This window comes from Euleptes europaea, chromosome 11, assembly GCF_029931775.1.
Source record: "Euleptes europaea isolate rEulEur1 chromosome 11, rEulEur1.hap1, whole genome shotgun sequence".
NCBI lineage: Eukaryota > Metazoa > Chordata > Lepidosauria > Squamata > Sphaerodactylidae > Euleptes > Euleptes europaea.
Genome location: NC_079322.1, coordinates 22,330,469 through 22,358,184, shown reverse-complemented (window position 1 = coordinate 22,358,184; position 27,716 = coordinate 22,330,469). Strand labels below are relative to the sequence as shown.

General features: G+C 45.9%; 1 protein-coding gene across 2 annotated transcripts; it reads right to left on the bottom strand.

The window, feature by feature from the left end:
- Window positions 1-4,107: 4,107 nt before the first annotated feature.
- Window positions 4,108-24,330, bottom strand: HERPUD2 (HERPUD family member 2). 2 transcript variants are annotated; one of them, XM_056857385.1, is made up of 8 exons: window positions 24,196-24,330; window positions 17,957-18,034; window positions 13,171-13,284; window positions 11,603-11,757; window positions 9,302-9,424; window positions 7,557-7,880; window positions 5,446-5,563; window positions 4,108-4,403 (listed from the first exon to the last, which is right to left on the bottom strand). In XM_056857385.1, exons 1-8 carry the CDS (start codon window positions 24,325-24,327, stop codon window positions 4,245-4,247), a joined length of 1,203 nt encoding a protein of 400 aa, XP_056713363.1. In that variant the 5' UTR covers window positions 24,328-24,330; the 3' UTR covers window positions 4,108-4,244. The 2 variants fall into 2 exon arrangements, with proteins under 2 accessions (XP_056713363.1, XP_056713364.1); XM_056857386.1 differs by lacking the exon at window positions 17,957-18,034.
- Window positions 24,331-27,716: the final 3,386 nt, after the last annotated feature.

The window sequence follows — 27,716 nt, the reverse complement described above, 5'->3', positions numbered from 1 at the left end:
AGTCAAAACTCTCCAACGGGTATTCTTCAAATTTAACACGTCAGAGGTTATTAAATTAAAACAACTAAAAGGTAGAGGAATCAGATTAAAGAAAACATGAAGGATGTATCCATTTATTCTTCCTAATGGAAGCGTGACCTCTCCTAATGAAAATTACTGGGGAATGCCAGAGGAACACTTAAACCAGAAAAAGTAGTCCTTGAAACGCGGCTTCATCTTGATTAGGTGGGGCATAGACGAGCTTGAGGTCAGATTAACCATCACACGGGGTCGTTGGCTCGTACAGAGTTCTGCGTGGCAATGCTTCCGCTGAGCGGGTGAGGAATTGTCTCCCCTCTTTGTCCTGTATTTTGCGAGACCTGCAAAGAGTGCATTGTTACTTATCTTTTCAGGCAGCAGTAATGTGCACCAGTGGTAACCATGCATCTCTTCTGTATTGCTTACCTTAGCATTGCAGGGGGTGAGGACAAGAAAAGCTACTCTTCCTCACTGTTTTGTCTCCAGTCTGAGAAGGGGGGGGAGTAGCAGCTTCCCATGGGTCTCTGCAATAAGGAAGGGAGGATGGAGGTATTTTCCCCTTTTCAACAAGGCTCTCCACTCAGTCTTTGCCCCCCACAAGAGGCCAAAGCAACATTCTGCTTCTGAACATCTGGTCTCTTAATCCAGGGGAGAAAGGAAGGAAGGGTTGGTTTTTATGTGCTGGCTTTCTCTACCACTTAAGAATCAAGCTTGCTTACAATCACCTTCCCTTACCCACAACAGACACCCTGTAAGGTAAGTGGGGCTGAGAGAGCGGGACTAGCCCAAGGTCACCCAGCTGGCTTCATGTGTAGGAGCGGGGAAACAAACCCATTTCACAAGATTAGCCTCCGCTGCTCATGTGGAGGAGTGGGGATTCAAACCCGGTTCTCCAGATCAGACTCCACTGCTCCAAACCACTGCTCTTAACCAGTACACCACGCTGACTCTCATCAGAAAGGCCCTCTGCATCACCAACCAGTCCTCACCTCAACTGTATTAATCTATTGATGACAAAGACAGGATTTTTTTGATTTAAAGGAAGCTTTAAATTCATAGGCAAATTAAAGAATGTGTCCAGTGCGGTTGGTGCCAGCTGAATTGGCCGGGACAAACCTGGGGGGATATAACAAGGTGGCATTTAAACTTCCTGTATGAAGAAACCTTGGGCATTGAACCACATACCACACGTACTTACTTCCCCCTCCGCTCCCCAAAGCCCTTTTGGAAAGACCAGTATTTATTTCCTTGCTGACCCTTGAAAAGAACCCCTAGGGCACAGGTGGCCTAAGCAGGAAGTGTTAAAACTCCCTCCCAACCTGGCTATTTATGTGCCAACACCGCCATCTAGAGGGCCACATTGCCATTGTTCCCACACTCTTGGCAGGGTCCAATTTCCCAGATGCGAGGTTTTGTACTGGGGAAAAATTCTTTGGCTCCTTTTCCTGGGTTTAGGTATGGACTGAGCCACGGGAGCTGGGTCCTCGTTGAGGTCCAGGGCCATTAGTGCCTTGCTTAATAATCCCTGGAAGTCCTCGGCCGAGAATAGGCGGGGGTGTTGTTCCTCTAATAGAATTGGACTGTCCTCGGCGGAATCAAACTCCCCTTCTTCTCTGCTCTCTGTCTCTGAAACCACAGATGAGCAGTCTTCTAAAGTTTGAAGGTGTTGTGAGTGAGGGTGAGCTTTTAAGGCCGCTTTCGTGCGCCAATGGGAACTGGGGCGTCCCTCCTGTTCCCCCTGTCCCTGTTGTGGAGGAGGGGGAGTAGTATGGGAGGGATTCGAATCAGCGCCCTGCATAAGAGGAGCGATGGAGTCTCTAAAGGCAATCATCATCTGAGCTTGCTTGTCTAACACCCCATTAAATAAACCAAGCATTTCCCGCCGCGTAACAGGAGCCTCAGGCTCGGTCCGCAATACGTTACCCCCCTGCTGAGGATCAATTTCAGTTGAGGTGCCTTCCTTCAGGGGGCCCCTCCGTGGCACGTACCGCAGAACCGCAACTACGGCCGCTGGCGGTTTCCTTGCGACGTCACCCTGTCGAGGCGACGAGGGCTGAGTCGCGGTCTTCCTCGGACAGGAGGTCCGAGTCAGAATCTCTCCTGCCGTCCGCCATCTTGCCCAGCGGGGCGAAGTGGGGGCGGGAAGGGAACGTAAGGCGGGAAGAGTTTAGTGGGGAAAAGAAAGGCGTTTGTGGCCGAAGACAGCGAAACGGCAGAAGGGGGAAAAGGAAGGTAGACGGACTAAGGCAAGGAGAAGGGTGAACACAAACTGAACACACACTAGGAGAATACTTTCAAGCAAGTCGGAGTTCTACAATGAAGCTGCCACCCTAACCAAGGCAGGACGGAAAAACTGGGCTTCCCGCCCAGGGAGACAGGAAGCTGAAGAAAAGATTTAGTCCTGCCTCCCTGGGCACGTGATGGTAATACCCGCGAATGACAAGATGCCCTTCGCCTAGAACGAGAAGGGATTGTCTGGCTTCTGCCCATAATAAATAGGAAGCACTCAAGACTTTTGTAGACAATAAAATATACAAAATTATTTCAAGAATGACAGCTGTTGAAGTACCAAGGCAATGTAATAATTAGCTTACATAGGCTTAACATTCATAGTTGGGGGCCAAGGTCATTTAAATGCCTTTTAAAGTTAATACTTTACAAAGAACTGTCTACCTGAAGAACTTTTGTTTACATTTTCATATGTAGCATTTGTAACCGATGAAGAAACTTCTCTACACTTCAACTGTTAATTACCTAACAAGTGTGGTCCGGAACAGGTTTTTGGTGCACTTTTTCATGACAAGACCCTTCTTATGTTGGGTCTAAAGATTATTATTTCAGTAAGCAAGGCAAGTCAATGCAGGTGCTTCTTTAAAAACTTCAAAGACATCCTAAAACGCACCACTGTGCATCGTGCCCCGTATTTAGGTCACAACAGAAGTCCAATTCATAAAAAGCTGACTAACTAAACCAGGGGTCCCCCACGTGGCGCCCATGAGAGCTATTGCACCTGCTGACACCTTTCCTCGTGTTCACCAAGCATTTCTAGAAAGTGGATGAGGCCACATGGGGCTCTTGCCCAGCAGGAGATCTGGCTGACTGTGCAGATTAAAACAGCATTGTATCAGAGGAACCTGCCAACTGCAGTGTTGGTTTTACTCTCTCACTTCTCTTCCCCAGTGCTTTTTAAAATTACCCCTCTTCTCCCCTGCCCTTGGGATTTTTCTCTGTATGTACAGCTCCAACTCCCACAGAAGCCTTTGTGGGGTACACCCACCATCCTGTGCCGAAACTCCAAAGATGCCCACAGGCTCAAAAAGGTTGGGGAGTATCACACCAGTATTATCGCTACTTTGGTCTTGTTTGGTTTAACTGAAAATACCCACAGCAGATAAACAAAAATTCTAATCCTTCAGCAAGGGTGCATTCAAACTCTCTCCAGTCTTGAAAACAACTTCTGCATTAATACGATCCCCCTCCCCCCCTTCCACCTGAGCTTGGTGTATTCATAAGGATGTTTTATTACAGGATATAAATAAATTCGTGTTCTTTTCCACTGTAGCTTCTTTTTTTTATTTAAAAAAAAGTAATTACATGTGTCTGTGCTTCCTAGTACATGCCTTTAAGGAAAAAGTAGTACAGCATGTATTCAACATTTGTAGCGCACTCCACCACTGTTCATTCCCTTTGAAGAGCTGCTTTGCCACATTCAGCATGAGGAACCACACATGCTTTCGGGCAAGGCAAGAGTTGCCATAAACGCAAAACTTGGGTGTGGATTTTAAGGGGAAGATATGTTTTGGGTTTGTTTTTTGCATAAAGTAAAATTCCCACACAAAATTTCATCTAATTGTTAAGAATTTCATTTTGTAATTTAAACAGCTCCTTAGAGGGATGACACTGCACATCAACTACAAACTCGTCTCAGAGTTAACACAGGTAAAACAAAACATGGAAGACCAATCTTTTTTGTACATTTTATACTTCTTTAGACAAAGAAGAATCTCTTAAAAAGCTGTTTGTAAGTAGTCCGCAGTCGCTTAAAATATTTATATGCGTGAGAAAGCTGGAAGGGGGGGGGAAGGAAATACACATTTTTTTCTTTACACCATGATCAGAGAGTTTACATAATAAACCTTTTGAAATTGCACTGTATTTAAAATACTACTAGAGTCAACGTCCACTTTTAAGTACAACTGTTCTATTGCTCGCCGCTTGTCCTTCGCCTAGTTGCCCACCGGAGGCGGCCCTTCAGGAATGAGGGATGTAAAGAAGGTGGTGACGAAGGACCAAGCAGAAGCCATAAATCCCGGATGCTGCTCTGCGTTCCCATCGACCCCATCTTCGCCACTCTCTTCGTCGATTCCATCATCCATAAGGCGCTCCTTGACAAAAGAAATGCTCTGAGTGGTTTAAACTGTTTTAATCCAGAGAGATACATATTATATTAATGGACACTCCCCACCCCCCGTGGAATACCCTATTCTGTTTTCTCAAGCGCAGGGACAGAGATTGCAGGCAGGAACTTTGGTAAGCAGGTACAATATTGATAAAGGAGCAACCAAGGTTAATGCTACCTGTCTGAATTGTGAAATTAACTTTAATCTCATTTCGTAACCTTAAAAGAATAGTGTTCAACAGTAAATTGCAACAGTTAATATAACTGAAGGTATGAAGATATGAGCATCATGTATCTGCCCCATCTAGCCCAGAACTGTCTCCTCTGAGTAGCTGCAGCTCTCCAGGATCTCAGGCCCGTCTCTGCATTTGTTACCAGAGACGCCAAAAATAAAACATGGGACTTTCTGCATGATGTGCAGGAAACCTCTGAAACCCAGTGCTAGGAGGCAACATGGAAATCCTCAGAAAGTCCAAAGTTGTTCGATGCATGGAGTGTGAGAAGCATGAACCAAGATTGAGCTTGAACTTGTAAAACGATTAGACGTTTCAATCCTGGGAGTATAGGAGGCAACACGAGAAGGGCTTTGGCCTCTATGCCCTGTTTGTTCCCCCACCCCGGGGGCATGATATGCCCCCCAGAATATAATGCTGAATGATAAGGAAGAAGAAGAGGTGGTTTTTATATGCCGATTTTCTCTACCTTTTTTTTAAAAGGAGGCTCAAATCAGCTTACAATCTCCTTCCCCTCCCCACAACAAACACCTTGTGAGGTAGGTGGGGCTGAGAGAGCACAATGAGAACTGTGACTAGCCCAAAGTGACTAGCTTCATGTGGAGGAGTGGGGAAACAACCGGGTTCTCCAGATTAGAGTCCACTGCTCTTAACCACTACACCATGCTGGACCATCAGTCTGATCCAACAAGGTTCTTCTTATGCTGCACCACTGAGCCGTAACCCTTTCCCCAAGTTAGTACCACTCTTCCACCCTTAAAAATAAAGAACAAGCCGAAACCTGTCTCTACTCACCATCTCTTCAAGGCCAGCATTATTTACATTTTGCCCATCATGGTTCATCTCTGCATTGTTGTTCGCAGCAGGCTGCTGAATTCCTTCTTGCCTGAATGGAAACCACCCAGCTTGGTGTCTGTTTTATTCAAATTAAAAACAACAACAGAACACTATTTGAATTCATACACCTGTCTAAGCCAAGGGTGCTGCGGAAAACGTTAACACACAAAGGTACGGCAACAAACAAACCATCCGCTTGAAGTCTTACAGTGGAATCCCCAAACAAAGGGTAATTTGAAATAACCCTAACTTTAGGAACAGCATGATGTAGGAGAACTTTGAGAAGCTGTGATTATGGCAGGCAAACTGAAGTACGTCCCTGCCACCGGCACAGTAAGTACTTCACAGAACTCAGTGTTAATTCTCACCCCACTGTTGCAGGAAAGCTCCATTTTAATTGTCAACCTTGACAGCAGATAGCAGAGCAATCAAGGTTTGTGTCATCTACTTTTAGTGAGAGGGAGCCACTCTTCCATCTCTCCGCTACACATTTTAAGCTAATGAATGCAAATATACAGCAGCAGATACCATTTCACTTTAAAAAGAATCCTTAGTTCAGTATGCAGGAACGTTATTTTCACTTTCATTAAAAGCTGTGCACGACAACCTTGGTGGACAAAACCCAAACAGTAACAGGGTCACCACCATTAACCTAAGTGTGCAGCCGAAATCTTAAATCACAGAAATGTGCACTCCTGATACATGTGCAAGATCATTTACTCCTGCCTCCACCCTTCCCACCCATCCCAATATGTCTGCCTTGTCTCATATTATCTGGGGATGAGATCTACATGGTTGGAATCCAATGCAGGCATGCTCAATCCTTGGTCCTCAAAATCAAGGGGGGAAATCCTGCTAACCCCACTTCGTGTACACTCTCGACATCAGGGGGTCCCCAACCTTACTGAGTCTGCAGCCACCTTTGGAATCCTGACACAGCATGGTGGGCACAGCCACAAAATGGCTGCCGCAGGAGGTGGAACCAGCCACAAAATGGCTGTCACAGTTGGCCTTCAGTCACACAGTTAAGATTCTTGTGCGGTGGTGGCAGGTGGCTGCCGCCAAAACCACCTTTTTAAAAAATCTGTGCTGCCAATCAAATCTCTAAAGGCCAATCCAAAGCTAGTCCTGCCCACTTTCTAAAAAACACTTGGCAGGCACCAAGGAAAGTGTTGGCAGACACCAGGTTGGGAACCCCTGGTCTACATGTTCAGGTATGGTTGTACAGAGCATTACACCAAGTCCTACAGTAATTCTGAAATGCATATGAAGCAGATCTGAGTTTGTTCAGTACCTAGATTGGAGACCTCCTGGGACCCCGGCTGTATGCGGCCCCAAGTTTCAAGGTGGAAGTAAGGAAGGGCATAAATGGGCTTTGTGGCTGTGAGGATTTGAACCCAGATTTCCCCGGTCCTAGTCTGATACTCTAACCACTGAGCCACACTGGTTCTACATGGGTACTTTTTTCAAGTGGCTTCCAGAAAAGCCTATTTGAAACATTTAAACATTTCTGAAAGCCACTTGGGAAAAAACCAGAGTTTCTTTTACTTATCTAAACCCTTGTGCAATAAACTGAGATTTCAAGCATGGGCCTTAATTTTGTGAAAGCAGAATATAAACGCAATACGCAGCACACAGAAAGCACGTTTTTTAAAGCCATGAAGTTAAATTAAGCTTTTTCAATACAAATGAGAGTTAACTTTTAATGGACTGTTGTTGCATCAGTTAAAGTTTGTGATCAACACAAAGCTGTGACAAGTGTTTATAAGGCCAGGCAAGGTGAGGGGAGAGAGAAGAGTGGTGTTCTTTGTTGCACATGGTATTTTAGAAAGCTGGTGCCAGAGGCTATGAGCCTCAGCTGAAGACTGGGAAGCCCCTGGTTCAAATCTCACCTCAGCCCGGAACTTCTCTTCAGCAAGCTACTCTCTCTCACCTTCAGTTCTTCCTGTGCAAAACGGGACATAACCATAGTGGCCCACCTCACAATTTTCTGGTGAACCACACTGAGATAAGGCATGCAAAGCGCTTTGGACGCAGGGAGGGAAAACGTCATGCAAATATTTACTCACAGGCACACCAGTAACATGGCTCCCATCACCATCACAAACCGACTGAAGGAGGAATAGAAATATACAATGCTAAGGAGAATCGCTGCTCTGGAAACCATGTACATCCAGTCCAGCCAGTCTTGATTGAAGTCCTCCTCGTTCATTACTGGGCCTCCCTGCGCATTCATCTGGACATTTTGATTCACGGGCCTGTTCTCCTGGGCGGCTACATTTGGGGCTGCAGGGGGCTCGTTGGTAGGAGCACGCTCAGAATTTGCAGGCTGTGGGGCTGAAGGACCGACGGACTCGGAGCTGGGCGCTGCCTGGGCTGAAACTGCAGCTTGGCTGTAATATAAACACACAAGAGTTGGAAGTGAACTGCGGATGAGCCGCGTATGTACACATTTTTATAGTTCACAACTGTCAACAAATACTCTAGATCGGGGGTGTCAAACTCAATTGTTACGAGAGCCGGATATGACATAAATGTCATTTGGTTGGACCGGGCCACAACTCACCAGCCCAGATCGAGAGCGGGGCGGGGGAGTTGCTGCCTCGGCTGGCTCTCAGGCTGGATAAGAGCTCTCAAGGGGACAAATCTGGCCAGTGGGCCTTATGTTTGACACTCCTGCTCTAGATGAATAAAGTTACTTATGCTTTCCTTTCATCACAATCATCACAAAACAGAAATTCTTACCGGGTTTACAAATGCCCTTGGAGCAGGGAAGACACCAGTTTCAAAGGCTAGTTTTTCTCACATTGGCCTAATCCAGAACAGCCACCTCTTCCCATAGAAGTGTACCATCAAGGCACCCTAAACTTTTGACTCCCTGATCCTAGTCTGAACACACATCCAATCCCAGGTAGTAAATATTTGGGAAACACTGCTTCATCCCAAGTGCCAGCTGCAATTAATTTAAATTAATGTGGGGATGACCAGCTCGATGTGTTAATAATGATGCACTGTACAAGAATCAGGTACCAAAGTCCTGCACTGAAACGAGAAGCCTTCTGCCTTTCACTTGCTATTATGAGCAAGATCTTGTTCACTGAGCAGAGGAGCCACTCTGGATAATAATTATGAAACTTAAGCGCTTCATTTGCACGAGCGATTACCCTGGGATGACAAACTCTTACATCATTTCAAGCTGTCACCTGTTAAGACATGCAATACTTTTAATCGAAGGCTGAAGCGAGGCAAAAGCAGGACGTAAGAGAAGATGAACACTGGGCGCTTGCTTCTGCCTCACCTTAAAATGACCCCAGCAAGGCAGGCCCCATTCCTCGTGGTGCCAAAGTGAGCTACACATTTCAAAGCAAGCACACAACCATCAAGATAGGAAGCAAAGATGTATGGCAAAAATCTGATTCCTAGGCTGTACAAGGGTAAGTTCACAAAACCGCTCAGAATGGGGAAGCCACCAGAAGAGGTCATTTCCCCAACAATTCTGCAGGGGCTCATCCTGAAGGATTGGGAAGACAAGTTCTACAAAAAAACAAAAACAAAAACCACTTCTCATCATGAAAGTATGCTGGGCAGAAGACACGGCTTCTTCGCCATCACGTTCCTGAGTCAGCCACCAAAAACAAGGGCATGCACAAACAACCCATTTTTTTTTTGTAGTGAGTATTCAAAAGAAGTGATGTTTCTAAGCCAGATTCCGTTTACTAAAGCTACACAATGGAGAAGATGCAGGAAAGACTGTGTGCGAGCCTCTCCCCCAGCATCGCAATATCAGCTAAAAGAACACACCAGAGGTACTTACTATTGCATATAGTACTGCCGCGCATACATCTGCTGCCACCATATCATCTGGAGTGGGCTGAAAGCAGGATACACAGGGAATCCAGCTGGCGCTCCTTGCCCAGGGAACTGGTTGCCCACGTTGCTGCAGAGAATTAGAACCAATTACATGACAGGTTGACACTTGGTGGAGAGGTAACGTGGACAGAATATCTTTGCAACTCCCAAAGTTTTCCCACAAGGAGAAATGTGGGGGAAATGAGTATCTGATTTTAGGCCAGATCTATCATGGTGAAAAGCAACCAAACCATTAAATATTACCATGGCAATTTCATGTGCCAGTTTCCTGAACGTACTTAAAAAGGGCTTCCAAGAATTCTGCAAACAAGTAGTAATATATTTATTTAGAGATTTATGCCACACTTTCCTCCCCCATGAAAACCCAAAGTGGCTTATAACATTCTTCATTTCTGATTATTACAATAACCTTGCAAGGTATGTTAGGCTGAGAGGAAATGACTGGTCTACTGGGACCACCTAGTGAGCCTCCGTGGCAGTGAGAATTTGAACCTGGCTCTCCCAAATGCTAGTCAGACACTCTAACCACTACACCATGCTGCCACTCTAATGTTATACTCTCTAGAGTTCCACTGAGCTCACACATCTGAATATACCAGTGTGGTATAGTGGCTAGAGTGATGGGCTAGGATCTGAGAGACCTGCGTTTAAATCTCTACTCTGCTGGGGAAGCTTGCTGGGTGACCTTGGGCCAGTCACACACACACACACACAGCCTAACCTACCACATGGGGTTGCGGGGTGGTGATGGAGGAAAGTGCCATCAAGTCACAGCTGACCTATGGTGACCCCGTAGAGTTTTCAAGGCAAGAGATGTTCAGGGGTGGTTTGCCATTGCCTGCCTCCATGTGGGCTGGCAGAGTTCTGAGGGAACTGTGACCGGCCCAAGGTCACCCAGCAGGCTTCATGTGGAGGAGTGGGGAAACCAACCCAGTTCACTGGATTAGAGTCTGCCACTCGTGTGGAGGAGAGGGGAATCAAATCCGGTTCCCCAGATTAAAGTCCACCGCTCTTAAGCACACCACACTGGCAGCTAAGCATGACAGAAAGCCTAAGGCAACTCGCATTTCTTTAAAAGGTTCTTTAGAATGGAGACGCCTCCTGTTAACTTTCAGGGCAACAGAAGTTAAGTGTGCTGCTCACAGGCCCAGCATCATGAGTTGATGCAACCATATTGCATCAGACCACAATTCTATCTCAGAAAGAAAATTGGCTCCAAGATGTCACAGGAGACCTCACTAGTTCACTATGTACTCAGTCAAGCGAGAACGTCAGACTGTAAAGAAGGCAAGGAAACAAGAGGCAGCAGAAGGGATCTGGAAATAAATACCCCCCTTCCCTCCCATTGTTCCTTTTATGCTACATGCACTTCTGCAAAAGATTTTTTTCCCTTGCAAGGAACTATTTTTAAAAGCCTTTTCGAAGCATACTAAGAATTTAAGCAAACTACTTTCAGGAAGGAGTGACAACACACTAAATGGGTGGGCATTAAGGATTTCAATGCACATCAGTGGGTGAATTCAACGTTCTAACCCACTGGAGGATTGGTTCACTAGGGTGGATTTGTAAAACTAGATCTCCAGTTCTGTAATTCATGTATTTTCTGAACAAGAATACACACTAATTGTTTGCTAAAACAAAACATACTTGTTTACAGCTCTTGAAATTAGTATGAGGCAGAAAATGTATGAAAACTAGGAAGAATGAATGGTTTCGTTTTTTGACCCTGATCACTTTTTTCACTCCTTCTCTTTCTTACAAACTATAACGTTTCTTTATCCTTCACTGTTAGCTTTGGTATAGACCAAGCAGAAAAACAAGCATTTACTGAAACACTGTCTTTGACCTAGGGCAAGTGCAGATTTGTTTCATAAGCTACCATGGAACAGAAAGCCACTGGGTGCTTAGAAGATTGCTTAATACACAGCACTCTCCAAGGATATCGTAGCAACCATAAATAAGAACCACGTTCACTTGGAAAAACAATCTTCCTACTGAGAACACATTATTTACTGCTAGAAACTTGGAAAGGGCCATTACACGTGTCTGTTCCTTTCTAGCCCTGAAGGAGAAGGCCATTCCTCTTCCGCGGGTTGCAGCAGCAAGTCCTTCCCCCAACCCTAACTTCTTCCAAACCAGGTCTGAGATGCGTCACCAACAAACCAGCCACAGATAATGTGGCAAGAGTGCTAGTCCAATACATTTGAAACAAAAATAAAATATTTCGATGAGGTGCTTCACTTACCCTTGCATTATATACGGGAACGGATGGCTTTGTGTTGGATTGCTTTGGGCTTGCGGAAGGTTACGATGTCTCAAACCATCAGAGCTACTGCTGGTAGCTGTATGCAAAGTTTCTTGAGTCGCTGAAGGAGTCGTTGATCCTGAATGTTCTGAACTCTTAAAATAAAATGCAACTGCCCTTAACAATTTATAGTAGTGGTAGAGAGGATTCCGCATTTTATGTGAAGTAATCTGGTTCCCCAGATTATTACCTAGGATTTTGCTCAACACCAACCATTCCTGGTCGGCTTGTAAAAACCCAACTATTCTTCGTGCCGGGCTGATTTCTATTCGCTACAGCACCAAACGAAGCTACCTTACACTGACTCAGACCACTGGTCCACCAAGGTCAGCACTGTCTCCTTAGACTGGCATCACTGCTTCAGGGTCTTAGGTAGAGGTCTTTCCTACCACTAACTACCTGGATCCTTTTTTAGATTGGAAATGCCAGGGATTGAACCAGGGACCTTCCACGTGCAAAGCAGATGCTCTATCACTGAGCCATGGCCCCTCCCCACTACAGGTCACAACAGCCTGTGTGGCGTAATGGTTAGAGTGTTGGGCTAGGATCTGGGAGACTCAGGTTCAAATCTCCACTCTGCCACGGAAGCTTGCTGGGTGACCTTGGGCCGGTCACTCCCAGGCTAACCTAGCACACAGGGCTGTTGCAAGGATAAAATGGAGGAGAACAACGTCAGTTGCTTTGTGTCCCCGTTGGAGGGAAAGGTGGGGGTATACAAGAAGTAAGTAAGGAAATAAAATCACAAGTCAAGCAAACAGGAAAATAAAAACAAACTGAGCATGGAGCCAGACCACATTGCGATTGCCTCAGCAATGCTACCAAAAATAGCCTCCCTGCGATGAGCAATTCCTGCTTAGTCTGTGACATCTGCAGGTACTCACTACATGGTTTTGTCATCAGCACGTTAATGCTCAATAGTCACTTTATACACTACAGGCCATGGGTAGACTACAACTTAACTGCTTTAAAAAAAAACCTGTAAACACTAACTATAGGACCCAGTTTCCCAGCCTAATAACTCGGCAAATTAAGCCTCAGTATTTCGCCACAAAGGACAGCATTTTCTTAATTAAAACAGGTATTATATTCACACAGGAACATCACCACGTGTGAAATTGCTCTGGCTTTTAAATAGGGGAGGGGGTGTAACAAAAACAGAAAGATTTCAACAAGAGAATCATTCTCACTAAATGCTTCTTGGGTGGAAAGAGCACTATCATACACATAACACAAAGGGAAATCAGGCCTGCTAAAGACTAAGGATCCTTAATAATGGGAAAGAAAAAAATGAAAAAGTTTTAAAATAACTACCCTGAAAATCTTACATTCTTATAACGGCTTGCATCTGTTTTGTTATAAAACTCAAATCTAGCATATTTTTGAACTTGAAATGGATAAAATACTTGAGGGCTCATATGTTGCCTTGACATACCCTGTGCCTATGTTATTATGGGGATATAAACACTACAAATGGCTTAACAATTGCATCATGTACAAACCCAGCTCACCGAGATGTTACTAGACGCTGACGATCCAGAGTCTTCCCTACTGGTGTCAGGCTTTGGAGAACTTGGGGGTGTCCGCGAAGAACATACTAGATGAACCATATGATACTCATCTTGCTAAAATAAAAAATGAGTGATTTTTATCAGCAGAATTTGGCAGATTTCCAGACTTAGCACACACACACACACCTAATTATAACTGAATAGCACAGGTGTTGGATGCTGTTTAAGTTCCCTAACATTTAAACTACTCTTTTAAGCAAGAATTATTGGCGTCCAAAAAGATTGTCAGATGTTTTCATACTCACAGAAGAAAAACCTATCTGGATAAGAATGATCCTTGAAAAGACATATTCTTATGTTTTTGTTAAAAAAAACACATGAAAAGGAGCTAAACCAAGAAATGATACTGTCACACACCAATTCTCATTACAACTATACTTTCATCTTCGTTAAAATGTGTTAACATACTCTAAAATTTAAGAACCTCCTCTAGTAAGAGAGAAATGAATCAACTCCTGTGAAAAACATGATGTATGCTATCTATACTTAGCTAAACATGTATTGAAAATAAAAGGTCTACAGCTGCCATTATACTTTGGGAGCCTGTACAGCAGGAAAACCAAAGCTTGTATTTTTCTAAAGAAATCTCCCAACACAAAAGAATTCCAGCTAAAAACACTTCAAACAGCAAACACCCGAAAAGCACAAAATGGATGGTCATAAAGCCATGGATTTCAACCCTTTCCCATTAATCCGGCATACAGCTTCTGGATGATTACTGCAGAATCCCAGCACGTTTCAGTAGGGTTCAAGTATGAGTTCCAGGGGGCTTCATAACCGCCAACTAGCCTTGTTCAGTTTGTCACTTGCAAACTGAGTGCAGCCTAGTACACAGCCTCCACTATACTATATTGTAGGGGGTGGCTGGACTATTCACCTTCCCACCAATGGCCCACTAAAGCGGAATTCTGTTTCCCAGGAACATGGTTTGAAAACCACGGTTGTAACACACAGGAGACAACACATTTACAACGGCTGAAGGCACTAATTTTTTTGTAAACAGTAAGCATATCCAAAAAGTATTACTATCAGCCAGCAGTTATACCTGGAGATAACTATGGGCCTACCTCATATGGCTATTGTAACCATTACCAATATATGTGAAATGCTTTGGAGAATCAAAGTATCATTATTCCTACATTTAATTCCATGTGTGTAAACAGACGCTCCCCTGTGGATTAACTATGGTAATGGAAATAGTCTTTTGTACTCAGAGCCCTGGGCTTGGCTGGCAACAGAGAGGCTATGTGCGCACAAAGACTAAATCACAACCAGTATGAACACATGAAGACATGATGTTGCCTTTTACTGAATCAGACCCTTGGTCCATCAAAGTCGGTATTGCCTACTCAGACCGGCAGCGGCTCTCCAGGATCTCAAGCAGAGATCTCTCATATCACCTACTAGCTTAGTCCCTTTAACTGGAGATGCCGGGGACTGAACCTGGGACTTTCTGCATGCCAAGCAGAAATGGACTGTCACTGCTAATGAATTATGGCACTTCCAAAGCTCATGTGAAAGTCAGAATAGTCAGAATCCACAACTGCGATATCTACTATGTTCTCTTGTGGTGTGGGATTCACTACAAAATTCAGGAACTCCTTTCCTCTAAACCAGGGGTGTCAAACTCATTTGTTCGGAGGGTCGGATAGGACATAAATGTCACTTGGTCAGGCCGGGCCAAGTGTATCTAATCAATTAAACATATAAATAAATAAGAACTACATTCATTTCAACATTGGGGGTCACCTCTCAGCATACTGCTTCCAAGGTAGTGAAGATTAGCAGGTTAATCTACCGTTCCCAAAGAAGTAGTTGATTGGGCTGCAAACATTTCCAAAATGGTATGAAGGAGGGTCATTTGGTTGACAAGTCAGACTTCTTGGGAACTGGACAGTGCCATTTTGTGCTGAGAATATTCACAAATGAACCTGGGGCAGCTTTCCTATGATTCTCTTGTCTCCCTTTCCCGTATTTTTAGCCCACCCCCACCTGTCTTTCTGCCTCTGTTGCCCCTGAATGCAGCACATGAACGTGGGAGCCTGCAAGCAGCCCCGAGCTGTGTTCAAAGGCAATGGAGGGGCAGCGGAGGGAGAAAGATAGCCTGTCTCCCTTCCTCAGTTGCCCCTGAATGCAGCTCGGCGCTGCTTGCAGGCTCCCAAGTGCATGTTTGTAAGTAGCGAAGTGTAGGCAATTAATACAACATTGGACATACCTCTATAAGAACATAAGAAAAGGCCCTGCTGGATCAGACCAAGGCCCATCAAGTCCAGCAGTCTGTTCACACAGTGGGCAACCAGGTGCCTCCAGGAAGCCACAAACAAGATGACTGCAGCAGCACCATCCTGCCTGTGTTCCACCTCACCCAAAATAATAGGCATGCTCCTCTGATTCTAGAGAGAATAGGTATGCAGCACGACTAGTATCCATTCTAACTAATCCATTCTAACTAGGAACTTAGGTAGATCATGAGAGGGAGGGCAGGAAGGGATGAGTCAGTGCTCTGCTCTCTTGGTCCTTTCTTACATGGCCAAGTAATGCCAGTTGCTACTTTGGGGCCAGGAAGGAATTTTCCTCCAATCCAGAGATCCTGGAGGTGTTTTGCCTTCTTCTGGGCATAGTGTAGGGATCAGTGGGGGAGTGGGGAATAGCTGTGAATTTTCTGCATTGTGCAGGGGTTGGACGAGATGACCCTTGAATTCCCTTCCAGCTCTATGTTTCCTGAATAAAAGCAAAATTGAAGGGGGGTGGCACTTCAAAAAATAGGTCTCATGTAAAGCAGCCATTGAGAAGTCCCTCAATAACATGGAGATTTCTAGCCCATAGAACAGATTTTTACCTTTTTAAGCACAATGTCATAACAAACACAGAATACCTTAGAACAGAAAAGGGACTGTAAGAAGGGTGAGGAAGGAAAGGAAGATAGAAATGGTCTTCCTTGAGTCTAAAGATAACAAACTATTATTTAAAAACCAACTTCTTGGAGCCAATTCTTAAGAAGTCCCTGGTGCCTGCAAGAGGAGGCACTGAACACTTTAAAAACAAAGAGGACAGCCTAGTCCAGCATCTCCCATCAACAACCAGACTTGGAAACCAGTGCACACTTCTGAAGCACTTGCCATTTGTTGCCGGAAGAGTCAGTAGGGAGGAGTGCACAATCTTTGAGCCGATTGCAAAATTGGGGGGGGGGGGAGTAAATGGAAAAATAACTTTGCTTGGAAACACCTCCAGCCACCCTCCCCTCTGTCCCCCATTCCTGTCAAACAAATCCAGCAGCAAAAGGAGCGTCTGCAGAGATTACTAATCGCAAGGGGGGGGGGGAGAAACCAACAACACCCTCACAATATGTTACAATCACAGACCACATGGCCCCAAACTTCAGCTTCTAAAACAGCAACCTCCTTCTGGATCTCTGAAAGAGCTTTGAGTTCTCTAACAGCACCAGCTCAGCACATGCCCAGAGAGTGGGGGGGGGGGAGGAGAGAAGGGGAAAGAGGAACACCCTTGACTTTTCACACAAATCTGCAAAGCTGAAGACTTTCTGCACTTGTAGGCAAGACTGGAAGCGGCTGGGAGGGCGCACTGCAGTTCCAATGCCAAAGCGTGCAATACAAACACAGACCACAGGAAGCCTGCAAGCAACGCCGAGGGGCAACGGAGGCAGAAAGAAAGGCTGCCCCTCCATTTCCTCTGAAGGCAGCATGTGCACTTGCATTTGGGAGCCTGCAAACAGCCCCAAGCTGAATTTAGAGGTAACAGAGGGACAGCGTTGCCCCTCAACACAGCTGGGGCTGTTTGCAGGCTTCCAAGTGCACGTGCATTTGGGAGCCTGCAAGAAGCCCCGAGCTGTGTTCAGAGGCAATGGGAAGAGCAGCGGAGGCAGAAACACAACCTGTCTTTCTGCCTCCGTTGCCTCTCAACGCAGCTCAGGAAGGAGGGGGGAGGCTTCAGGCTGGCACACGGACTGGATCCGGCCCGGGGAGGGAGGAGGGAAGGCTTCTGGCTGGCGGGTGGGGCCAGATCCGGCCCCAGGAAGCCCAGAAAAGGTTGAGGAGGGAAGGGGGACTATCTGCCTAGGCTCCAGAGGGCTGGATAAAAGCCCCCCGGGGGCCGGATCCAGCCCATGGGCCACATGTTTGACACCCCTGCTCTAAACCTTCAGCTCCTACTCTCCCATCCAGGCAAACAGATGGGAACAGTAGTTGTCATTCCAGAGGCCATCAGGAGAAGTGTGGACAACAGAATTGAGGGGGAGGAAGATATTGTATTTCTGTATGTTTGGTTATTTCTGTATTATTGAATTTACTGAATACAGTAAATTCAATAATACAGAAATAACCAAACATACAGAAATACAACATCTTCCTCCCCCTCTTCCTCCCCCTCAATTCCGCGAGCATAAAGAACAGAATACAGGAATAAAATAAATAGTTCTGCATAGGACTGCACAGTTAAACATTTACCTGTTCCACCAGTCAAATGTCAAATGTCCAAGTCTACTTTCAATTAACCACACACAACTAGGATTGCTGTCTACACCATAATATTCCTTAGACACATAAATTAATTTAATTGATACAAATAAGAACACCCCCACTTTATATTCATTTTCTGTATGCAGTCGGAGTCTGAACTGCCACATTCCAGCACAGCAACAGCCATTGTACAACAGAACTTTCTTTAGAATTTGTGACACGTTTACTCAGTGTTAAAAAATAAAGCTTACTTTTCTGAGTATATCTTTCAGCTGCAGGTGATCAGGAAGCAATCTGCCAGAATATACCAGCCTCTGATCCTTTGTTGACTAAGAGAAGGGACAAAAAAAAAATCTCTTTTTTCAGCTCCATTGTTCTAAAGCTGGAAACATTTGTTGGTGAAAACAGCTTACATTCCTTTCTTAATGGTTAACATATGATACACACCAGTGATTTTTAGAATGCCATCTTTTACATGCCAACTTAACCAAGAGGTACAGCCATAGTACAGCTCGTTAAACTAATCCACAGAGTTGTAAGTATAAGCATACTTAAGCCCTACGCTTCTCAGAATAACTTCTCTAGTATCTGTAAGCGTGAGGCCAAGGATACCTACAGAGAAACACAGAAGAGTAAGAAATATCCCTTGTGCTTTTAAAAAGTGTTGGTTGTGGCTAAATTTCAAGGTAAGGGTGTGGAGCAACACTTTTTTTTTGGGGGGGGGAATCTAAAGTAACAATTCCCCTACAGTGGGAGGTTGGTGGTTGAAGACAAAGTCCATTTCAGTGCAGTGAAACTATAAAGGCATACAAACAAGGAGTACAGTCTCTCTCTTGCCAAAGTAAATACAAAGCAGTTGTTTAATACAGCTGAGATACATTTATGGCCCCACAAGTTTTCAGAGCAAAGTAAATCCATACATATTTTAGCTGCTCTGGCACTTATGACCACTTATTAACGCTAGTTTTGCTGTGGTTGCTATACAAGAAAGTTAGAAACCAGACTACTTATGAAACATACAGCTGCCTCTTTATCTCAAGTCTTACTACTGGTTCATCTAACTCAGCAGTGTCAACTCTGGCTGGCAGTAGCTAAGATTTCTGCAGCACTGATTCTGGTTTTAAAATATATGACAGATGAGCACCCGAGCTACACGGACTTCCTCTTTGGTAACACACACCAGGATTAGGATCCAAAGTGGCACACATCGGGACCACCTCTCCTGGTATACCCCCAAAGGACATTACGATCCAAAGTTAACAACTTGTTGGTGGTCTCCAGCCCCAGGAGTGTGCGGCTGTCGTCGACCCTCGCTCCGGCCTGGTGGAACTCCTTTCCGAATGACATCAGGGTCCTGCGGGTCCTTAAAGAGTTCTGCGGGGCCTGTAAGGCGGAGTTATTCCACCAGGCCTACAATTGAGGGCAGCCGTGGGTGTCATCCGCTGGCCTCCCTACCTCCCCCCCCCCACCCTCTATTATTCTGTTCATCTTGTGAAATCGGGGGAATGTCTGATTACAGAACCTTTTGGTGGTCACTATTTTAATCGAGTGCCATCTGTTGTTTTACTGTGTTCATTGTAAGGTTAGGTTTTTTGTTTTAACTGCATCGTTCTACTGTGATTTTATTGCTGTTACCCGCCCTGAGCCCAGCTTCAGCTGGGAAGGGCAGGATAGAAATTTGAAACACACATACATACATACATACATACATACATACATAAAATGTTTTTCCATTGTTGCAGGGGACTGGTCACCTCCCTCTTTGCAGCCCTGTGCAACCATCAAAAATCTCCTCAAAGGCAAGGGAACACCTCCAAACATTTGCCCCCAGTAGGTTCTAGGGGCTGCCACCAGGAGGAACTATCTTCCCCTTCCCCTTTTGCACAGGAGGGCTCTTCTCCTAGCTTATGGGGCAGCAGGACTGCAACCTGACCCCGAATGCTAAGAAGCGTGTATGTGTCAGGAAATTCAAACTACACTATCACTTGCAGTGCGATCCTGTGTATATTTACTAAGAAGTCTCATCTGTTCAACTGCTGACTCCCAAGTTAAGTAAACACAGGATAATGTTTCTATTGACTATGAATCCTTCAGGTACACGAGTACTAGATGATGAAATCAGCCTCTCTCTTTTTTTAAAAAAAAAGACAAATAAACATGTACTAGGAATACTAGTAGTGCTTCAAGAAACCTATATAATAACACTTTTAGAAGCAAGGAGGGGGAAAAAAGAAAATTAAGCAGAGTGAAAAACAGATGGTATAACATGTAAATGCTAACTGTTGTCATTTTCTAACGCTGTTCTTTACCCAGGTATTGGGGGGGGGGGGATTTGTGCTCAAATAAACACAACTGTTTTATTAACAGATACGAACACTAAATTTCTTTCAAGGCACACAGGTTCCTTATCACTAAGAGACTGTTTGGCATGGGGCTCTTAGCCCCCAATTTGTATTTCCACGTGCACTGCTCCAAACAGAAGAACAGGTATGAGAACACACTAAAACAGGAATGCACACACACACACAAATCAATGAATCTGTGTGTGATAATAAATTCAACTTCAACAACCCAAATAAGGGAATAGGATTTGACCAGTTCTTCCTCCTATGTCTAGAGCAGGACTTCTTAAACTTTTCCCACTCATGACCCCTTTTTGCTCAATAAATTTTTAATTGACCCCAGGTATATAGGTATACAAATCAACATTTACTGATAATAAATATTTTTTTTTGCAACCCCTACATTCAGTTACATGACCCCGTATTGTGTATGGGGTCATGTACACCCCATTAAAACCCATGATGTGTACCAACCACTCTCATGGCTACCCCATCTCTCCCATTAGCTTACTCTGACACTGCATGAATAAAGGTCTTATCTGAAAAGGAAGGCATGTCTGAGGAAGAAAGATTTGAAGCCAAATGAAAGCCAAGAGCAGTATTACTTTCCCCAACGTTCACCTACACATGTCAGATTTTCAGCAGAGGGTGAAGATGGGGGGGGGGGGGGACGTAAGCAAGTTCACAGCTTGCTAGTCTATACTTTATGAAATCTTATTTTGGAAAGAAGACCAGCTGTTGTACATATGAGAAAACAGGTGGCTAAGTGAACCGAGTGAGGAGGGAATGCTCGCTGACTTGATCAGGAACATGCTGGAGAAAGTTTCAGCAGAAGAGTTAATACCAGGGCAAGGATGTGAAAAGCCAGGAATGAGCAGAGTACATAGCTGGGATGTACCTTAAACAGACAAGGTTAAAGCAGAAAGCCAGAACTATTGTGATACCCAGCAGGAGCCAAACAGAGAGAGGCGGTCACAGGCTGGGAGAGACAGACAGCTTGGAAGGGAGGTATTTTAACAAGGGAACAGGTGGTTGCATTTTCTGCCATAAATGCAACAAGAATGTGGGGCTGCGGGGGGCAACAGTCTGCCTTCCTGGGCCCTACATTCAAAGGAACATGCTTCAGATGAGAGAAACAGCTGGCTACGACAGCCAGCTGAATTCCAGGATAGGGCTAAGGAATTTACCAAGTTGAAAAATATAATATTGCATTATGGAAGATAAGAGCAGATTCCTATGCTGCCCAGCCAGGAGTTGCGCCAGGCCAGAATACCAGAGGGCTGCTAAGGCGCTTCTTGTCTGGACCTGCCTTTACTGCTGTGTGAGATCCTAGTCTAACCACTGCACCCTCCTGGCCTGGGCTGATTTCAGAAAAAGGGACAATGAACAGCTGCTAGTGGATGAGCTGCCCAGTGTGACACTAAGAAACAATCTCACTGCTTTCTTGAAGAGCAATTTCAGCACCGCAGGGCAGAGAGTGAGGGGTCCTGTGTGGTACCAAGACAAGGCACAGCAAGGGTCCCCCCTATCTTCCTTTGAGGCATTGCAGAAGAGGGAAGTGGGGAGACTGGCTGCCCACTAAGGCTTCCCTTGTTTATTGGCACCGTTTCCACTATGCCTCTCTACCAGCAGCCTGGCACAAACAGTTCCTGTATCAAATGCCGGGCAAAGGGAATAGCAATTACATTTAGTGAGGGGGGGGGGTGTTCCACGATAATAATTTGAGAGGAGTGCCCATGTTAATCTATTGCAGCAAAATTAAACAGGAGTCCAGTGGCACCTTAAAGGATAACTCTTATTCCAGTCCAGCTTCTGAGCTTCATTCTATGTGCACAGTCTATACCCACATCTTATCTATTTGTTTGTCACTTTGAATATGTCTGCTGGAGATGTCCACTCCAACGTGTATGACAAAATGAGCGCAAACTTGCCAAGGAAATAAAGCTCATGCTGAAATAAATATGAAGTCCTTTCAGGGCACCTTAAATGATAACACTTACTCCAGCCCCAGCTTCTGAGCATCCTTCTATGTGCACAGTCTACACCCACATCCTATCTACTTGCTTGTCACTTTCATAGAATCAGAGTTGGAAGGCACCACCAGGGTCATCTAGTCCAACCCCCTGCACAATGCAGGAAATTCACAACTACCTCCCCCCCACACACACACACACCCAATGACCCACACTCCATGCCCAGAAGATGGCCAATATATATCTGCTGGAGATGTCCACTCCGATGCATATGACGAAGTGAGCACTAACTTGCCACGGAAAGAAAGCTGGAGCTGGAAAAAATGTGAAGTCCTTTGGGGGGGTTTCCCAACAAGGGGGGAATTTTAGGGTTCCGGGGCGGGGAATTTGGACCACTGTCCAGCAAAGTGCGATGTCCTATATCATCATCATAAACCTTTAATGGTCTGATTCATCACATCCACTAGAAAATTGGCAACACCCTCAGTAATCTCTGGTACTGAATCATTCAATAAAAATTGACATTTTACTTTATTAGACAGGTGATGTTTTGAATATAACCAAGTTTTTAACCATTTCCCATGGGATGTTTTGTATAGAGAACAGTCAAACATTATGTGTTCAATTGTATCCAGGGAGTTGGAACCACAAGGACAAATCCGTTCCTGTATTGGGATTTGGTGGTACCTTCCATACAGCATCCTTGATGGAAAGGCATTGACCCTAGCAAGAGAGAATGCTCTATGGAGGATAGGGATATCCAGATTGTAAAAGTAGTGGGGGATACTGTCAATTTTATTCATAAGACCCAACATTGCTGAAGAGCAAACATAAGGTTGGATTGGGTGCATCTTTTGAAGCTCCATATCTAAGAGACATTGTTTAATCATTTTAAAAATGTGGTCTGCAGTAGTTGGAGCCAAATCTTCCAAGGAAACTCCGATAGACCTTATTTTGGTCAAAATTATACAATCCCAGGAGGTATTGCGAAGTTCTTTTAACAACAGTGATAAAAGGGAACCACGCTCAGTTCTAAAACATAGTTTGAGCCAACATCGAATAGTTAATCACCAAACCTTGGTTTCACACAAATTCTGGCCTAGTTCAGAGCAAATTGCATGAGAAGAAACACATTTAGGGAGACCATGCGATGTCCTGTAGATCATGTGCAAGCTGTAAAATTGTAATTGTAATTTTTTTTTTTTTAGTTAGAATCTCTTGGGAAGGGGGGGAATAATATTCTGGGCAATGGCGAAAGGAGCAAAAAAGAAAAAAGGTTGAGAACTGCTGCTTTTAAGGGTTCTTGCCTTGTTTAGCAGGGGCCGTTGTGCCTGCCCCAGGAGCTCGGGGGGAGAGAAAAAAGGGGCTCCTGGGGGGAGGGGGGTGGAAGGAACATATGAAGCCGCCTTATACTGAATCAGACCCTTGGTCCATCAAAGTCAGCATTGTCTACTCAGACCGGCAGCAGCTCTCCAGGGTCTCAGGCAGAGGTCTTTCGAAAACCTACTTGCCTAGTCCCTTTAACTGGAGATGCCGGGGATTGAACCTGGGACGCATGAAGCTGCCCTATACTGAACCGGACCCTTGGTCCATCAAAGTCAGCATTGTCGACTCAGACCAGCAGCGGCTCTCCACGGTCTCAGGGAGGGGTCTTCCACATCACCTACTGGCCTGGTCCTTTTAACTGGAGATGCTGGGGATTGAAACTGGGACACATGAACACATGAAGCTGCCTGACACTGAATCAGACCCTGGGTCCATCAAAGTCAGTATCTCCAGGGTCTCAGGCAGGGGTCTTTCACATCACCTACTCGCCTGGTTCCTCTAACTGGAGATGCCGGGGATTGAACCGGGGACCGTCTGCATGCCAAGCAGAGGCTCAACCACTGAGCCACAGCCTCTCCCCAAACTGAGATTACATGAAGCTGCCTTATATTGAACCAGACGCTCGGTCCATCAAAGTCAGTCTTGTCTACCCAGACCAGCAGCAGCTCTCCAGGGTCTCAGGCTCCTTCACATCACCTACTCGCCTGGTCCCTTTAACTGGTCATGCGGGGGATTGAACCGGGGACCTTCTGCCTGCCAAGCAGATGCTCTACCACTCAGCCACGGCCGCTCCCCGGAGTGAAGGGAGGAAGGTGAAGAGGGGATGGGGTGCGGGGGGGGGGGGCTCACCGGCTTGCTGGGGTACACCTGGGCGAGGTGGCGCTTGAGGCGGCCCACGGTCCAGTCCGGGCAGCAGCTGACGGCCTGGTCGGTGTACTTCTGGTTGGGCGCCTTGATGATGAGCGTGACGGGCGGCTCCATCGGGCCGGGGCGGCGAGGGCGAGAGAGAAGCAGCAGGGGGCCAAGGGGGCCGCCTCAGCGGCTGCCGGCGGCAGGCGAGCGGCGGCGGCGAGCGGCGAGCAGGCCCATCTCCGTCCACGGCGAGCCGGAGCTGCTGCTGCTGCTGCGGCCGCTTCCGCCTCGGACCTCGCCTCAGCCGCGCACGGAGGAGGCCGGCCCCAGCGGCGGCGGCGGCGGCGTCACACACCAGGCCCGCGCAACAAGGGCCCCGAGCCGGGCCCTCAGGTAGCCTCGCCGCCCCGGGAAGCGCGCAGGAAACCGCCGCCCGGGCCTAAAATGGAGGCCGGAAGAAGAACCAACCGGCCGCCCCAGCTGGCGGCGGCTCTCGCGGGGCGGGGGGCGGCAGGGGGCGCTGTGGGGGCTGCAATGGGGGGGCGGCTGTGTGGGGCCGGGGTTTTTCTGGGAGAGGAATCCGCCTGGGCCGCGCCTTTGGGTGGGACCCAGCAAACGACGCCAAGGCCGTTGTTGTTGCGGGGCCTCTGAGAGCTGTGGGACGGGGCAGGCAGGGGTGCGCGAGGAGCAGGAAAGGCCCTTCGTGGCTCTGACGGGGGAAGCTTCGGTTGGGAGGGAGGGAGGAAGGAAGAGAAGGAAGGAAGGAGAAGGAAGGAAGAAAAGAAAGGAAAGAGAAGGAAGGAAGAAAAGAAAGAAGGAAGGAAAGAAAGAGAAGGAAGAAAGAAAGGAAAGGAAGAGAAGGAAGGAAGAAAAGAAAGGAAGAGAAGGAAGGAAAGGAAGGAAGAAAGAGAAGGAAGGAAGAAAGAAGGGAAGGAAGAGAAGGAAAGGAAGAAAGGAAAGAAAGAAAGGAAAGAGAAGGAAGGAAGAAAAGAAAGAAGGAAGAAAAGAAAGGAAGGAAGAAAAGAAAGAAGGAAGGAAGGAAAGAGAAGGGAGGAAAGAAGGAAGGAAGGGAAGAAAGGAAGGAAGAGAAGGAAGGAAAGAAAGGGAAGGAAGGAAAGAAAGAGAAGGAAGGAAGAGGAAGAAAGGAAGAAAGAAAGAGAAGGGACGAAAGGAAAGAAAGAAAGAAGGAAGGAAAGAGAAGGAAGGAAAGGAAGAGAAGGAAGGAAGGGCCATTTACCCATGGGAGGTTTTGCCTTGGTTTTGCCGCTCTCTAGATGCACGTTTCCCCCCATCTGAGTTCTCAAAACTCTGCACGGGGGCTTGTTTTTGAGTTTTGAGCATTCAGATGGGGAAAACGTGCATCGAGAGAGCGGCAAACCCAAGGCAAAACCTCCCATGGGTAAATGGCCAAAGAAAGAAAGAAAGACCGAGCAGAAATGGGAGAATGAAGAAATTAAGCAAAGTTGCAGGGGACAAAAAACGGGCCATTTATGCAAGGGAGGTTTTGCTTTAGATTGGCCGCTGTCTGCCAGATCCCCCCCCCCCCAGGTAAGCACTGAAGGGAAACACTGGCGGCAACCAGACCAGAGAATCTATTGCCTGAAGTTTTCCTTCTCTCTGGCCACTGATGTACAAGAGATTTTACCTTGGATTTGCCACTGTCTAGATGCACATTTTCCTCATCCGAATCCTCTAAACTCAAAAATAACACCCCCCATGCAGAGTTTTGATCATTCAAATGGGGAAATGTGCAGAAAATCCAAGGCAAAACCAGTCTTTCCCATCAGTGCTTAACTAGAGGGGGGTCTGGCAGACAGCAGGGCCACGGCCCCGATCCAAACCGATAATGGAAGAAGACAGGGGGTCTGATTTGAGGCATCGTCAGTGAATTTGGCTCTGTGGCGTGAGATCTAAACCACTTTCTCTTTGCCTCTGCATGGTTTCTTATTTTCCAGCCGAGGAAGAAACAGAGAGGGAACTGGGGAAGAAACAGATGGCAAAAACCCTGAGGCGGAAACACAGGGCTGTCACTGTTACCCAAATTAGGCAGCGTCCACTTTGGTTGGGGGAATTAGCTGAGGAGACCGAGCGAGAGGCAGGTAACTGGGACCTACAACCCTGTGTAATACCAGGATTAATCTTGGGGGAAACTCAAATAAGCAGGCAGTTATACAATTAAATGGGTTTTATTAAAGAATAATAATAATAATAAAGAGTATGCTTTCAAGTAGTAGGCAAACAAACACAAATCATACAAGAGCCAAGGAATGGAAGGGTGGAAAATTGGAATAGTTCAGGGATGGGTTATATTTACCGTTCCTGAAGAGGTGATCAGAGAAGGCAGTGTTGAGGAAGGACCAGCCTGTGTTTCTGGGAGCAAAAGAGGAGCCCACACACAAATGGGGGTGCATGCATGGATCCAAGACACACACCACTATGAATAGCCAAGGGTTTATATCCCAAAATAAGCCCTGAGGCACTATGAGGTAATCTGGCAGGAAAGCCAGAGACACAGAATTGATTGCTTTACTGGAGTTGGAACAAAAAGATAGGAGAGGCTCGAGTCGTCAGGATGCGGGAGAGTGCCTGGGCTATTCTGAATACTGATTGATTTCCCAGAATGGGCCCAGCTAAGATAATTAATGGTCAGCTAGGAGAACTGATTAAATCATCTTAAGGTGTCACAGTGGAGACTAGCCAGCCCCATTGTCTAGCCTGCCATACCTTTGGGAGGTAGGAAAATTCACAGCTGTCAATGCCTTCTCTGCCTATGTTATACATACAAAATGGCTCCCAGAACTCTCTGAGTGGCCTCCATTTTGTGGACAGCAGTGTCCTGCGTTGCTGCCAGTCCTTGGTCCCCGTGCCATCCTGGCACCCATTAGCAAGAGAGATCCAGCTGCTGACATCACCTAGATCTCCCTACTGTGTGGCAAGTCTCTCAGCCTTACACTCTCATTTTCCCTTTTGGGACTCAACTAGGGTAGCCAGATGACCATTTTTTCAGAGGATAGTCCCTTTTTTTAAAAAAATGCCTTTCTCCAAAATGCTGTGATTCTGTTTCTGGCCACTAAAAAGGGCTAAAGAGATTTATGTTGTTTTATTTTTTTCGCCAAAACTTTTGGTAAACATTTGAGTGATAGGCAGGCAGAGCTGTAACAGTAATTACGTATATGTAAATTTACTTCTATGGATGTGCATGAACAAATGCAATTTATTTTACAAAATGTTTTTTTCAAAAAACCATAGCAATATAAAATAAAGATTAAACACTAAAGGTATGCATCTGACTGGGAATGCACAAAGAAAGCAATGGTATTCAACATTCCCGTGTAGAATCTTTGTTTCTTTCCACAAGAAGACTCTGCCAATAACTGAAACCACAGGAAGATTTTTTTCCGTTCCATGTTATAATTTGAGGCTGTGGCTCAGTGGTAGAGCATCTGCTTGGCATGAAGATGGTCCCAGGTTCAATCCTTTGCATCTTCACTTGAAGGATCAGTTAGGAGATGATGTGA